This window comes from Trachymyrmex cornetzi, unplaced genomic scaffold, assembly GCF_001594075.2.
Source record: "Trachymyrmex cornetzi isolate Tcor2-1 unplaced genomic scaffold, Tcor1.1 scaffold16, whole genome shotgun sequence".
Lineage (NCBI taxonomy): Eukaryota > Metazoa > Arthropoda > Insecta > Hymenoptera > Formicidae > Trachymyrmex > Trachymyrmex cornetzi.
Window position 1 is genome coordinate 7,025,387 of NW_017296201.1, and position 16,604 is coordinate 7,041,990.

General features: G+C 35.8%; 2 protein-coding genes across 2 annotated transcripts in view; one reads left to right on the forward strand and one right to left on the reverse strand.

The window, feature by feature from the left end:
• The window catches only part of LOC108758850 (ankyrin repeat domain-containing protein 29), a 31,085-nt gene that overhangs the window by 11,085 nt on the left and 3,396 nt on the right, over positions 1 to 16,604 (forward strand). The window contains exons 4-11 of the mRNA XM_018504021.1: positions 3,434 to 3,532; positions 3,749 to 3,847; positions 4,530 to 4,727; positions 4,836 to 4,931; positions 5,480 to 5,650; positions 9,237 to 9,332; positions 9,416 to 9,509; positions 9,589 to 9,663. Of these exons, the coding sequence (XP_018359523.1) occupies positions 3,434 to 3,532; positions 3,749 to 3,847; positions 4,530 to 4,727; positions 4,836 to 4,931; positions 5,480 to 5,650; positions 9,237 to 9,332; positions 9,416 to 9,509; positions 9,589 to 9,663 (928 nt within the window). The remainder of the gene's footprint in view (positions 1 to 3,433; positions 3,533 to 3,748; positions 3,848 to 4,529; positions 4,728 to 4,835; positions 4,932 to 5,479; positions 5,651 to 9,236; positions 9,333 to 9,415; positions 9,510 to 9,588; positions 9,664 to 16,604) is intronic.
• LOC108758848 (condensin-2 complex subunit D3) lies at positions 9,674 to 14,155 on the reverse strand. The gene is made up of 2 exons (XM_018504018.1): positions 10,348 to 14,155; positions 9,674 to 10,096 (listed from the first exon to the last, which is right to left on the reverse strand). The coding sequence occupies exons 1-2, from the start codon at positions 13,839 to 13,841 to the stop codon at positions 9,742 to 9,744; spliced, it is 3,849 nt and encodes a 1,282-aa protein (XP_018359520.1). The 5' UTR covers positions 13,842 to 14,155; the 3' UTR covers positions 9,674 to 9,741.

Sequence of the window (16,604 nt, forward strand, 5' to 3'; positions counted from 1 at the left end):
GATCTTCGATTCGTATCCTCAATTCAATTAATCTTTTTATCTCTCCATCGATCGATATTAAGATATTCAATTTCTGTCGATATTTCACAACCGTTTACATTATTCGTACGAAACTCACGAAAAAGTAGATTTTACGATTAGGAAGATTAAAAGGGAAGATTAAAGAGATAAAAGAATTATGCTCTCAGTGCAGATTTCTTTACAAAATTGTATTTAATTAAGACATTCGTCGTTCGCGACACTCGAAGATTTTTCACGTCTAGCGAAATAAACGAATTTTTTCTGAAAAATGCCTCTAGATCTAGTTTCGAGATTTGCTCAGATTGCTTCCTTGGTAGTCTCTGGCGAATACGTGTCGGGCATTTGATCTTGGGCAGACCGGATTTCTACGTCGTGTTCTCCTTATGTGCATGATCACACTGAGAGCGATGCGAAAGGATCGACAGCAGTGCGGGCCATACGTGACAGGTTGATCGTTACGTTATAGAATTTCTGCGGTTCGGTAATGGATAGGTATAAGTATTATGTCCTCGCTTCGTTCGTCACGCATCGCGGCACACGTAACTCCATGGCGTGTGCATCAGCAGAGAGATACGCTGCAAGTTGCAAAAAAGAGAATAAGGTTCGCCACGTATTGCAAATGGAGAAGAGCGGAATTAAAAAAAAAGAGAAAGAAAAAAGAAGGAGGAAGCAGAACGGTCAAAAACGGAAGCGTAAAGTTTCCGGTCTTTCTCGTCGTCTCTTTTCCCCGGAAGTAATATCGAAGAATTAATTTGCGTTATACCTTTCGAAGATATGATCGCGTCAGGGTGTGGAACGGCGGGATACATAACGGATAAAACTACGAGTTCGCCGCTCCCTTGGACTGGAGCTTTTATGGCAGTGAAAGTGCATTTTACTTGTATCGGGTTCAGTGAATTGCTCGCTTAGCGACGCTACACTGTTAAATAATATCAAATTGTACCCAATTTCATTTTTAATCATTTCTTTAGGTCACCGTTGCTCTTACTCAATTATACCGTTAATTTAATTAAAACAACGAAGTTAACAATTTAACTCAAGAAAATTATTAAATTTAACTCAAATTTAATTTATTATAACTAAACTAACTTTAATTTAATAATTGTTTTACCAAGTGCATGCTTTAATGTAAATATTTATTTGTAATGTAGCTGTTTATTTTGAAATTAACTACAGAAATGAATTGATTTACATTTTGATACACATGGAAGTAAAAAATAATAAAATTTTTAACTCAAGTATATATGAAGGAAAGTTTTAAAATAATTCAGACGATTGAGAAGTCAATATATTTATAATTAGGAATTAAATCAGGAATTAAATTTGTAAAATGAAATATCGGGAATAAAAACGAACTGTTTTTGTCAGTTGCGCGCAGTTTGTATCATTCTTCTTTCTAAAGATTTGGATAGTATAGATTGGAGTCTTTTATCTCATTACAATTCTTCAGGCGTGTCATTCTTGAAAGAACTTGCAAAGAGATCTGAGGGGGGGGGGGGGGGGATAAATGTACTTTAAAAAATTCCGCAATTTCTTAAGTATTTGCATTGTATGCGTCAGAAAGAGAATGGTTCAATTTTCTTGGGTCGCTTCTTGGAAGCGTGTCGAGCGTCGCAGCATTTACTTTAAAGAGCATCATACGAGTTTGGCAATTTACTAACATTTCGTTCTAACCGGCTTCCAATTTGCCTTTTACAACTCTTTCCCGCGTCCGTTAGGATAGAAATCACCCGACAGTCCAGAAAAATTTATCTTCCCGCGTGAAAGCGTAACGCTGAATTCTAATTGTCTCGTCGTAGGCTAAAGAGCCGTATCTCGTAACTAACGGCCAGAAACTGCGATCGACAAAAGTTTCGGAAATTCGCGCAATTCAAGCACGACACGTGTTCCGGATAGTGAATAGTCACGGTTTAATACAAGATATTATCTTAATCAGGTGAAGGACATATACATTGTATTGTAAAATACGGCGCTATATGTTGCTAGAAATCGATAGTTTGCGGCTGCCAAGTTTCAGTACTAACGATAGTTTTATTAATAATATTCTAAAGAACACCGATGAGATAATCTTTTACAACGATTCCGGATTGATAATAGCCGGTTGATGCTGTGAAAAAAAAATTATATACTTTTAGTTTTATATAATTATATACATTTAGTAGATTTTTATATAAATTAATAAATGTAAAAAAATTAATTAGCGACAGATTAATTGTGATATTTTAATAATTTTGGTATGACGATATTTGTGTTAAATAGGAAAAATAAATAGGAAAATTTCTGAATCGCGTACCTTGCAATAATAATTTCTCATTTCTTTCTTTCGCCAGAAGAGATTCGATTTGACATTTGCTCGAAATATCAAGGCCGCTCCGCGCGACCGGTTCTCGCCGCTAAAGTTTACCGTTAAGCATGACATATCGTAGCTCCTCGTGTTATATAGAGGAGATATACGTATACAGGTGCAAACGATGGAAGAAAGTTGGGCGTATTTCTAAGTGAACCGTACAGAGAAGTTTGTATCCAAATGCCTATCGCACTCCAAAGGAAATCGACGTTTCTCTTTCACATCGACCAATAAAATGCCATATTCGATATTATTATTAATGACACAGTCGACGCAATCGCCGACTATACGTCCGCATGTTACGTCGATTTATCGTGGATATAAATTATAGACGGGTCACGGGACGTACGTGACATTTGCATGTCATTAATAAGTGGCAACTGACGTCACGTCGAATTTTCTGTGCATTTCTAGCGCATGTGCTGTTGCATCGCGATATGTACCTTGCGTGATGAAATTATTATATGCGCATAAATTTAAAATGTTGCGAAAAAATAACCCGAAAAAAATCGCTTCGTCCTTTTTATTAGAAGAGGAAAAACTATTTATCTTTTTTTTTTTAATTCTATTTTTAATTTCATGAATCTTCTATTTCATTAATCTTCTATTTAGAATTTGTTTTTAAATAATGCAGACACATTTATATTTGATGTTTAAATTACTTAGGTAGGCAGATCTATAGAAGTTGGGTTTTCTCTTCTCGGAGATAAAACATGTATTTATTCTCACCTTCTTTCATCGTCTCAAAGTGCTTATCTCTGCGTCCTGTATAGAAACTGTTACATTGTACATATCGCGAAGAGTTTTCGGCCTCGTGATATTTCACTTTAAACTTTGTGGATGTTTGGGATGATCCGCTTATCTTAAGCGTCTCAACTTTCGAAAGAGAAAAATTTTCTTTTATATTTCTCAGACAGTTAGTTATTTAACACACTCATGAGTGGAAAAATAGCATATTCGATCTAATAATATTTTCTTATGAATTTTATATAATTTCGAGTTCAAGCTTCCAGTTCAATCCGTATATACACATATGATAATGTTGCATTTGTCTTGCGTTCACAGACCGGGACAACGGCTTTGTTCTTCGCCGCCCAGGGCGGATACATGGACATCGCGGATTTGCTTTTGGAGCATGGCGCGATCGTGGATTCGTGCAGCATAGTAAGTAGAGAGGCAGAGATCTTAGCGCGTGTGCGTAACCCGATCTCGCTGCTCTTTAAACGCTAATAGGCCTGTTCTTTTTGGCTGAACTTTTGCACCAGTTCAGTTACTCTCTTCCTTTTCTCTCCAGGAGGAAAGAAGAGGAAGAAAGATGAACTAATGCAAAAGTTCAGCCAAAAAGAACAGGCCTAATAATGTGTCCCACGTGGATTTCAGGACGGCGGCACGCCGCTCTTCGTCGCATGTCAGTACGGTCATCTGGACGTTGTGGAGGGCTTAATAGAGAGAGGCGCCAGTCCGAACGCTCATATGAAGGTAAGAAAATGCGTTTAAAATGCCGGCTCCAATAAGCTCGCCAATTATAATTCTTAGACCAGCATTCATAATTTGTTCTTATCTCAAGATCGTTTTAAGTAATGTCTAAAGAAGCTAATAACAGTTCTGTGATTAATTTTATATCTTAAGGCATTATTTAAGACGTTAAATATAAGAACAAATTATGAATACTAGTCTCAGTATATCTGATTGAAGAAGTTTGAATATAAGGTAAACGTCCTAATGTGTGGACTTGCAGACACGTACCTATAATATGTTCGGACATTTACACAATACTTTATTTATTTATATTAATCTCAAATGTTTTTTTCAAAAATATAGTATTATAATTTAATTGTAATCTTTAAATACAATTAAATTATATTGTAATAAAAAGAGCATTGTGTGTGAAGACTAATAATAATAAATTTTGTGTAAGTATCCCGACATAAATACATGTCCGGTCACTGGGATGTTTATCTTGCGGGAAATCGACTTTATAAATAATATCAAGATTTCTCTTAATTCAGTTATTTCGTTAAACATAAATCTTTAATTTATGAAGATTTAGTTACTACTAAAGTAATCAACACGCTTCATTCGGAAGAGACATTGTTCAATGTATTTGGTAACAATGCGATATTAGTATGAGAAAAAGTTAAGAAATACAGATGATACTTAGGACGGTGCCACGGCGTTGTTTATCGCTGCCCAGAACGGCCACCTTCGTATTCTGGAAGTCCTCCTGGAGCACGGAGCGAAGACGGACGCGGTAAGAACGGACGGCGCTACACCGCTGTGGATTGCATCGCAAATGGGACACGATCACGTCGTCAGGAGGCTGTTGAGAGCCGGCGCGAAGGTTGACGCCACGAGACACGTAAGTCTCACGTAGATCGCGTGTCGTATAATCGCCGAAAGTGAGCTCTCACTATTGTGCCATGCACATTGTACACGGCTTGTCATCGTAAACAATTTCCTTTCGCAGGACGGCGCAACCCCGCTTTTCAAAGCCGCCCACAAGGGTCATACTGCCGTCATTGGCGAATTGCTCAAGTATCGTCCTTCACTCGGCATACTCCCGGTAAGAGTTAGAGAAAAATCAACGAGTTTTAAATACTCCAAAAATATTCGTGTGTAATTTTAAATTTAATTATACAAGTAAAATTCCTGTGTGAGTCTCTGTGGATTTTAGTGCATTAGTTATACATTTATCTCTTATACTTATCAAACGAAGTTAAAACAAACGTAAAGGTTTCGACTCTGGATTTGGTCCTCTTCAATACGGAAGTCTTAATACAAATTACTGGTACAATAAAGCCGGTTATATTTGACTTTTGTACTGAAGAGACCTCAATTTACGTTTATTTTAACTTCGTTTGGTAAGTAAATCCCAATTAGTTACGAATTATATTTATTGCATTATGAATATATAATTTAAACGTGTTAACATCTGTGGAAGTTTACATAGGCATTTTATTTGTCTTAGACTTATTCTTGAAGTCAAAAATATTACTTTTATTTTATTTCAATTTAGTTTTAAGTTAATTTTAATCTATTATAATTATATGTAAATTCTATGTTTGTAATTTCTTATGCGCAAGTAACTTTTGGGTTTCTTTATGATTTCAGAACGGCGAAAGCGCATTACATGCGGCAGCCTTGACGGGACATATGACAGTTGCGAGGCAGCTCGTGGGAGCGGGGGCTGATCCTTTACTCGTAAATCAGGAAGGCATCACGCCGCTTCAACTGGCCGTCCGACACTCGCAGACGCAAGTCGCCAATTACCTGAGGGATAAAGTGAGAGTGCGAACCGCATCCTGTTAGCGATACTTCCTCTATCTTGTTCTTACCATATCGAGAATCTCGAGATATTATTCGATAAGCTCGGCTCCACGATCGCAGTATTTTTAAGCAGGATGTAAGGCACAAATAGAATGTGAAAAAGAGTAGCCTGTTTTTAAAGTCGATAGTTTTATTATCATAAAAGAATGTTATATGTAAAGTTTTTTATTATTTTATTGTATATATTATTATATAAAGAATGTTATGTATTTTTTTTAAGAAAGCGAAACATAATATATATATATATATATATATATCTTCTTAGTACTGATGAAACCCTTATCGACACTGAAAATAAAATAGAGCTATTCTTTTTCATGTGTTATTCTGTACTACATAAGTGATATTAATGATCACAATAATATAAGCACGCGAAAGGTGTGACAATGAAGAGAAATTTAATTTCATGCAGTAATGACAACGGATACGTCAACCAGAATAAGTTGTATTAATAAAGATTGTAAGCAGGAATCCGTCTTTATGGAAGTGATTAGGATCTGTTTGTTTGCATCGTTCTTTTTCACTCCAAAGCCTTTCCTTTTAAGTACTGAAACTAATAAAAATGCACGATCGAAACAAATAGATCCATTATTACGTAGTGTACATAATCATGATACTGTTCTATTCTAAATTTCGGTAAAAATATTTTAATACAGTTTTCTATTGTCAGACATATAAGATGACGTTAGAATGTTATGAACGTCAAAAAAATAATCTACTTCATTCTGTCATATTCCACAGTATAACACGTACAGCGAATTCGATTGGATGCACTCAGTACGCACTGGTGCACATTAAAGCCGTCGTACACAAATTAACATAAAGATATATGTTTATTATAAACATGGAAACTGGTTAAACCATGAAATATTCAATACATTTTATCGTGCTGTTAGATAAAGTACGCAGCTTATAATTCAAGATATGTGCATTTTAGTTTTTTTACACTCAGATTAAATCAATCTACTTTAATATGCACTAGTGTGTCCAATCGAAAATTCTCTAATAGATTTTATAAACTTCATCTCATTAGCAGTAATCTCATGCGATTACATACAATGAAAATTTCATATACATATATATCTCAGCAGTCTGTCTACGAAATAATTATACTGATTATTATATAATTAATGAGAAGAATATCAGTTGATTTATTGAAATTAATGAGTTTATAAGACTGACTGATTTGCCTTGAGATAAATATTTTCTTATTGTAGGTACAAATATAAATTCCAGATCTTTTATCTATTCTACTGTGTAAGGGATATGCAAGGCGATAAAGTCATTTGTTTAGAAATTAATATATTTTATTATATACATAAAACAGAATATCGACGCACACCGGATAATCTTTAAACAATTATAATTGAACGCATGAAATATCGTTTATATTATTATTCAGTTATTAAAAAATAAACTTCTATCGAAGTTAAAATATATAGTGATATTTAAACATTTTACTCTAAAATAATATTTGAATATTTTGTAACAATTTTAGCTCTGTAAAAAAGTAATAAGTACTCCTGTCTTCCTAACAAACAGCACAGTTCATTAGATGTAGTTATCGTTATTGTTAACGAAAAAGTGCAAAAAGAATAATAATAAAATTCTCTGTAAAGAAAGCAGGTGACTTCTAATGTATAAAATTATATGTTACAAATATACTTCGTTACATGAAACAACTTCGATCATTGTTCCTTGAAATATATTATATGCGCGTATAATGTTGTACAACTATTGCTAAATTAATACTATTTGTACTCCTGTTTAATGTTTATCATTAATTTCTTTTTGCTTATATAATTTATATAAGCAAAAAGAAGCATGTACATACAATGAAATTAGCCAGGTTTGGTTTACGAAATATCACAGAATAGTTCACATAGTATTCGGAATGTTATAAATTAAAATTGTTTTAAAATATGAGAAATACAAATAAACTCTCGAAAAGGTCAAAATATAAACAAAGAAACAGGCAACTGAGAGTTATATCGCTGTAATTCGTGCGAGCAAAAGATTTATTAAGTACCAAAAAAACCAGACGTTTCGGCTTACATAAATCAATCTTTTGCTCGCACGAATTACAGCGATATAACTTTCAGTTGCCTGTTTCTTTGTTTATATTTTGTTTTAAAATAAATGGAAACTACATTTATCATTTAAAATTTTTTTACAATTTTCTATTTGACGAGTTCTTTCTTATTGTAATATTAAATTTATTGCAAATTGTAAGTGCCAATGTAATAATTAACAATTACGTATATGTTATCAATAAAATAAAATTTATTTTTCAATCAATTAAAAATAATTAAAATAGTTTGTTATAATAAAAGCAACTGGATATAACTCTATTAATATCTTAAAATAGTTTTTCTTTTCTGTTTTGTATTACTTTCTACTGCTTTTAAATATTAAATTTAATTAAGAATATAGAATAAAATATTTTCCAGAAAATTTCTAGATAATTATTTTTGGATAAATATTTATCAAATGTCAAATTAATACAATTTTACATTTTATTTCAGGACACATTATTTATGTGCCTCATAAATAAATTTATAAATATTTTTATATATATAAGAAAAAGAATCTGGCAGTATTCATATTGTAAACTTACTTTTAATGTATACATATATTAAGTTAGTGTCAAAAATGTTTTTTTATTAAATTCTATTTAAATAAACGTTACTAATTTTAATATTAAAAAGAAGAGAAAAGATTTCTAGACACAAGAAAAAGAATCAATGATTAACGTTGAGTGATAAAAATTACTTTTAAAAATGTAATTACTTCGTCTTTAGTATTATAATTTTACAAATGACATCTTTTAATACTAACATATAATCTATCGCTCTCTAAATTAATAAATTAGATAAAGAAACGTATAATTGCAACGGCCTTCTGACGCACAGCTGCTAAGTGCCCATTTCCTATTTCATTTCAGATGCAAAGTATCTTCTACCTATGTGCACGTTAGAAGCGTGTCACGCGTTTCAGTCGAAGAAGCACTCATAGCGGAGTGCTTCTCCATTGACAATGTATCAACTACAAGGTACGAAACGGCAGAACGGATTTTATCCGATATTCATAGTGCACTGATAAGAGAGATAAGACGAAGCATACTGTATTTATTCCACTCACAGAATTATCAGTTACATGCCGATTCTAAAGGAATACTCATCATGGTCCGCGATCGTATGGCTGATTTGCGTGCCGTTAGTATTTTTACTTTTTCTGTAATTAGAAATGTATCGAAAAAGAAAGTTTGACCAATACATCAGTTACTAACTGAAATAATAAGTATACCATCTCGAACAATACGTTGGCGCATGAATCATACGTGCAAATAAGTTTCAATAAAAAAACTGTTCGCTTTCGAATCAACTTATTATGATTAAAAAACACAATATAGAAGTATTGTGTACAGATAATTAATAATTATAAATATTTATAATTATTATATAATATACCTTCTTACCGAAAATATTTTTATACAAATAAACAGTCTCGGAATTACCACGTAATACACTAATTTCTCCAGAGCCGAAGCAACAGCAGTACTTTTGGCAGAGGATTCTTGCAGGACGTACACCTTCAAATAGCTCAAAATAAAAAGCTTAAAGAGTTACTTGACGAAGTATGTATGAACGTATCGAGTTATCATGAAATCATATATCTTATATTCTCATTGAATGATTGAGACACAGTATGTTAATGTAGGCCGAGGAAATACGCGGTCTGATCCATCTTATAGTTGAAAATGTTTCTATCGTGAAGAACTTGCATAACAATATTCTATCGCACACGAATAAGGGTAAGTGGCAGTATCCAAAAGTCGTATGAAAAATCTACAATTCATAATATAATGTACTTATACATATATCTATTTGTAGACTTGCAAAAAGAATTAGAGACTCGCACGTGTACGATTTCGCAGACGGCTTTTCATGTACAGCGAAAGTTACGAGGTAGGTAAATTTGTACATTGATTCCGTAGATGTGATGTTTGAAAATGAGATCAAAATCGGCATTACACATCGATCAGTTCATTCATCGCTGACCCTTAGATTTTTACGAGAAATATTCGGTGACATTTCTCGCTCGTTCGATCTTTTTCCTTTAGCGGGAAAATCGTTAGAATATAATTTTGGACTTTGCGTCAATATAGGCGTGCTAGTACTAAAGCTCGGCTCTGGAGGTGGGGTTTGTAGCAACAATCTTTCCAGATGCACCGGACTTGTAATTAACTCGTTACCAGATGTATGAGTCGAGGGTGAAATACGCTGAAGTAAAACTCGGGGTGTCCGCTTACGTATATCTGTTAGTGAATCCTTGTTACTTATACCGGGCGAACTGTTTTTACCGTCATCGTTTTCTGAATTAATTTTATCTTTCAGTCTCCTGAAACATTACATGATTACATCAACATATATTTATATAGTATATATTTCTGATGAAATAAATTATTAAAAATAACATTTCAAATACAAAGATATACAAACTTCAATACATCTCTTTCATAATCGTTAAGATTAAGTTAAAGCTAATTTTTATCTTTTGTAGAAAATCAGAATGCGCAAGAATTTTATATATGATTTTATTATATATTAGAATAAAATAATGTAGTCATTTATAAACTAACATATACATACCGTTGATAACGATCCATTTCTTTTTCTAATTCAGGATATTCATCTAATAAATTGACCAACTGCTCTTTTTCATATTCCGAGTAAATCTTGAATAACAATCTGTCCACATCTTCTTCCAAGGGGGACTTCAACGTAACTAATTTCTTCTTAAGCGTCATTAACGTAGGTAATAAAATATCTAAATTATGTTTTTTCAATGCCGTAATAATGACATTCAAAGCATTGTTAGGTGTACTTGAGGGAGTCGAGTTTGTTTCATCAAGCTCCGTATCATCCTTATGTCTTTCACCAGGAGATAGTTGCAAACGATTATTGTTGAGTATGAACACTGCATCTCTCAAGACGCATGCACCTTCCTCGGTCGTAACGTCGATAGAATTCTCATCGCATAACTCGCGAAGTATATACTTGGTCAGTTTCACAACGAGTTCAGACTTGGCGGACATGTCCAGATGTTCCAACATAAATTCGTAGATGACATTACGTTTCTCTTGATTCGCTCTTCCAGGCAGAGTTAGAACCTTCATCTCTTGTTCGAGCATTCTGTGTCCGCAGTACGCTTTCTGGGAGCGCCAATTGTTGTAATGATATATGCTCTCCAGGAACTGCTGAGAAATCAAAGTCTTGTTCTTCATTAAAAGTCTCTCTTCCACTAGGAAGGTCGTTAACTCGCGTATCATGCTATTTGTGTCCGACAGCATCGTCAATATGTGAAAGAAAAATGGTCCCTTCATCTTTATAAAATCTTCCAGCAATAACTCAATAAATATCACCACTATAGCTTCTCGTACGGCTGGATTCGGATCCTTCATACTGATGCATAAGTCCGGAAGATACGGTTCCACAAGAGCAGTAAATCTCACACAGATATCGGCCAGCGCTTTCGCAGCGTTTATCTTCACCGATGTTTTTATCAATGAATTCGAATTCGTTTCCTGACGCATTACGTTACCAAGTATCGGTGTGACTTTTTTCGCGACTTCACGATCTCTCAGCGCTTGCTGACAGAGAAGAACCACCGCGGACGCCTGTAGATCTTTTATTTCTTTCACCGTATCTGGTAGCGATTCCCATTGCAACAGTAATCGTTCAAAAATTTGTAAAGTTGACGACGAAATCTTGTTGGTGCAGAAAAGCGATGCGTGACTCAGTGTAAATACAGCTCTGATTTTCACTGTGTCTTGCGTACAACTTCTATTCTCCTTCAATAAATCTTGAATCTCCATCTCCGACAATTTCATCAGGTCCACCATATCCGATTCTATCACGTGGCTGCTCTGGTCGACATGTAAATGTCGTAAGATATTATTCAAAATATCTAGACAGATGCTGATTAAGTTGAAATTGATTTCGAAGTGGCAAATACATTTGTAAAGATGCTGATAGAGATCCTCGAGGCAATCATGATTCAAGATGGACCAAGCGTGCCTCAAAACGTGTAAAACTAAACTGGCGTGGAAATCGTTCTTTCGAATAACTTCCTTATAATCCGCGATATATTTATCTATATTCGGAATCTTCATATTCTCAGCTAGAGCGGCTAACAGTATCCACGCGCCTATAGTGTTATCTGTACCGATGTGTGATTGCAAATTCGATATCATAGACTTGGAAATAACGCCGTTTTTCACCCATAAGCTACAAGCTTTCGACAGATGTTTCCTCATTCTTAGGTTACTCAATCTATCCAGAATCCTCCACGGCAAGCTATTCGCAGCATTCGAAATATACTTAGTGACGCTTGTTATTCTATTTATCAACACGTTTCCCAGACACTCCAGCACCTTTTCTTGTACTTTTGCCTCAATGTCATATATCTGTGGTACAACAGCCTGTATCCATTCGTCGAGAAGACTTGAATTGTGAGGGAACTCTTGCAGAATCTCGGATAGAACGTGCACGGCAAATTGGCGCACAGTCAAGGTAGAATCTCTGCAACGATCGCTTATTACGTGCATCATTTTACTTACTAGCGATGGGAACATGATGGATAGGTTTCTCGAGATCTTCAAAGCACTCCGTCGCACCAGTGCGCGCTCGTCGTTAATTCTGTCCAGCAACATTGCAATTAAAGCGGTCGATCCTGGTAGCAGATCAACGTCCTCCAACAACGCTTCTTTTAGATCATCAAGCATAGGAAACGTTTTATTTGATAATGCTGGAACTTCAAATATACTTTTAAAAATCGCCTTGTCAGTGTCGTCGTTGCAATCAGAGAACGAAGCAAGCGTGGCCATAGCTCTTCCTCTCACTAAAGCAGAGCGATCCATACAACGAGACAATACAATGGCTATCGAAATCCTTCTGATTTTCATCTTGACGTTTTTGTTTAAGTTGTTGTTCAATAGAGAAGATTCTGTCAAAAGCTTACCTACAATTTCCTGCGCAAATAATCTACAAGATATCTTATTATTATGTGAGAATAATACTATGTCTCTAAAAATACCGAGAACTATATCTTCATTACATATATTCAACAGTTTTATTACAACAGCCGCTTGCTTTTGACGGCCTTCTAATCTTTCTGGACAGTTTACCATTAATTGATGTATTAAAGTGACGATTCCCTGCATGGTTTCCTGTTCGTGAATCGTTAATAAATTTTTTAGAAAATATATAGCCGCTTCGTGTACAATAGTTATAGACTTCGGTTGGGCATTTACGTGATAAAATAACAGATCAGGCAACATGTATTGCGCTATTAACATTATAGTTAAACCTACAGTACCGTGATTGCTACTGCATAGCTCTTGCAGAGCTGCAAACGCATTCTGAGACAAAGACGTTCCAGAATTATCATGAGACTTCATATACATTTCTAGTCTTGTGATATTTAACAGTATGCGTATTGTAACATCCAAGGACTCGGCATGTTCTTTAAAGCGAAATGATTTTAACATTGTAACGAGATCAGAAATAATCCTGTCCAATCCTTGCGTGAGTTTCGATCTCTCAGAATGCAATAGACTGGAACAGAATGACAATTCATCGTCGATACTCGAATTTGTCGTATTTACCCCTTTATTGCTTTTAACGGAGGAGAATAAGCTCTCTGATATTTTTAATGTCTCAATCGCTCTCTGGTACAAGTTCGGATGGTAAACTCTGAACGCGTTGCTGCCAGGTATTGTGAGAAACATAAGATACAAACTTGTAGCTTCCAGACAGGCCTGCCTAGAGTCTTTGTCTGTCTCTTGCTGGCCCGTCTTCATTATGTAACCCAGCATGGCAAGCAAACCACGCATATTGATGTTCAGCATCATCAAGGCCTGCCACGAGAATTCAGGAGTCTCGTGCTCGTTTGCGACAAGCCATGCCTTCAGCTCGATGCGGGACTCGTGCAGCAGCCGCTTTACGTTGTCGCTCTCCAGGTACTCGAGACACTTGTCGGGCGGCTCGTCATAGACGACGAACTCGGCGTCCCAGATAGATTTGATCCAACTCTCGTCGAGAATGTCCAGCTTGAAATTATGAAACACACGCAACGACTTCATAACTTTGCCGATTTCAAAACGCAGTCACTATCAATTGTGTTCCCTCGTGATCGCGGCCCTCGCAGACATAAATATAACCTTAACTTATCGTCACGATAACGCAACAGATAGATCGGCAGGGTTTCAGGTTATCATCATCTGTAAGCGTATCGATAATGATTTTACGATCCTGCTTCCATGGTACAAATGACCAACGAGAATTACCTTCGTGAAGAATTTATTATAAAACATTTCGATCGCTGTTGCGGGATGCGCCAAATTATCAACAGTGTTTATCGTCCATATACGAGCGGGAAACTGAATAACCAATCTGACCAATCAGCTGCATAATGTCTATTTCTAGCAATGTAGATGATGTAGACTTTAATTTATAGATTAACTTATTTTATCTTCCTCTAGTTTTAAGAATTAGAAAAAGAGTAAATGACCTCGAGATTAAAGTTGATCATACGTTAGTAGAAACTGGCCTAAATCCCATTTGAATAGCTGTGTTATTTGATTGCACTACATACAGCAAATTCTTGAACGTATATACTATTGTGCACAGTGTGCACTGTGCGCACTGATGCATATTAAAGATGTCGTACACAGTGGTGTAGTCCTAAAAATAGAAATACCCTGACGGTGCTTTGAACAAAGGTTTATCAGATTTTTAAAATACCAATCTGCAACATGTGGAACGAACAAGTAAAAAAAAAGGGAAATGTAATCTTTTCGCTTTTTATGTTTTATGTAGAAAACTACAGCGAATATCTCAAAATGTTATAAGACTTTTTTGTTCCCTTTAACCCCTTCTATGCCCTTAAAATGCGCGGCGCGTACATTATTTCTGAGACATCTTGTATGATTGGATTCTTTGGTTAGCACCATGGTGGAATTATAGAAGGTGCGTCGTTCCCGTGGATGCGCAGTAGCCTAAAGGCCCGTCTACAATACACGGAGTAAGAAGTAAGAGTAAGAAATTGACCAATCACAGTCGATTATTCTTCTCACATTCGACTGTGATTGGTCAATTTCTTACTATTACTTCTTACTCCGTGTATTATAGAAGACGCCTCAAAGTAGTGGGGAGTGACAACCAATCATGGGGGGGCCCATTCGATTAAAATCCAATATGGCTGTGTATATTTCGGGGCACTGCGTGTTTAGCGTGTTATATTATAACAGATCGACCGCGTGATTAATTATCGTATAAAACTGACTGGATTTCATGTATTTCGCGTGGAAATTGTATTGTTCCTTCCAATGATTTCATGGAAGCAGCAAAAATCATAGATACTGAATTTCAATTATTTCACGGAGACTTTTTTAATAAGCAGGACAACATTTTTGATACATTAACTGCGAAAGTAGGTCTGAAACTTGAGTACAAATTTCCGACGGAGGTAATCGCACGTTTGGTGCTAACCAAGGGCTCTATTCTTGAAAAGAAATGTATACGAAAGTCTAGGGAAATACTATAGTATACGTAACGTATACTGTAGCATTTCCCTAGCCTTTCGTATACATTTCTTTTCAAGAATAGAGCCCCAGATCGTATATTAGGTTGCGCAATGTAAATATGCAAATAAAAATAAATAATGTAATAAGAAAAAGAAAAATAAAAAATATGTGCAATCGTATTTCTAATCAGTAATATTGTTACAGTTTGTAATATTTTATATTTTAATCGGTTAAAATAAAGATTTCATTGTTATTTTAACTTCTAATACTGTCTTTATTAATCATCTGCTGTGAACGTTTGAATTCTACGCGTATAGAATGGGCCCTACGTGATTAGTTGACAAAATATGTCCCCCCACTCTCTGCCGCCATTATGCGCAACGACACACCTTCTATAATTCCACCATGGGTTAGCATCATGTTATTATGTCGCAAAATTCAGATTTCAGTAAATACTTCTCTTTCTTCTTACCGTCTTATTACACAAACATAAAAAATTAGTTTTAAATAATTGTAGAAAAAACCTTGTGTGTGTGTGATGTCGCATCGCCAGGCTTGGCTTCCGAAAAAAGTACCCTGGCGCCGCCAGGCCCCGCCAGGCCCCGCCAGGGCTTGACTACGCTACTGGTTATACACTGATTTAATCTAATAGCGTTTTCTCGGGAAGACTCCGATTGCATACATTGCATGTTGCACACATACGTCGCTAATTGGCCAATTTAAAAATAAAATATTCTCATTGGTAAAGCAGTAAAAAATTACTAGGCACCAACTGATATGAGTGGTGTGTGCAATCGGGATTGTAGGCAAACGGGAGCCTCCCGTTTTCTGTTGGCTGTACTATCGTCCACTAGTGCAACACTCAGACAGTGTACCGTGTTTCCATAGCTGGTGATAAGGGGGTGATCCCGATTGACCACGTCTCGATTGGACACCACCAATCACAGCGACCGGTGCTTAGGAGCTTTGTAGTCTCAAGCGCTGTTAGTGGCTCGTGTCCAATTGAGCCGTGTGCAACTGGGTGCCACCCGCGAACTCATTCGGTGTACCGTGTTTCCGTGGCTACGGTGTAGTGCAAATTTTATGCACGAAGTGGGATTTTGCTACACCGTCTTAAAGAGACTGTGTAGAACCAGTGTGACATTTAAAATTTAAAAATAAAAGTCAAGCGGGAACAGAGTTTTAGCATAGGCTGCTTTCCTTTTAGGAGACACAGTCGACACCTTGACACAAATCGACACACGTCGCTTTCCATTTACAATTTTGTTCAAACTCAATCGACACACTTCGCCTCTGCTCGGGAGCAGAGTCAGAGTGTGT

Coding starts and splice junctions, on each gene's coding strand:
- LOC108758848 (XM_018504018.1), bottom strand. CDS start 13,841: ATGAAGTCGTTGCGTGTGTTTCATAATTTCAAGCTGGACATTCTCGAC. Junction 10,097..10,347: donor GAAATGGATCGTTATCAACG/GTATGTATATGT, acceptor GTAATGTTTCAG/GAGACTGAAAGATAAAATTA.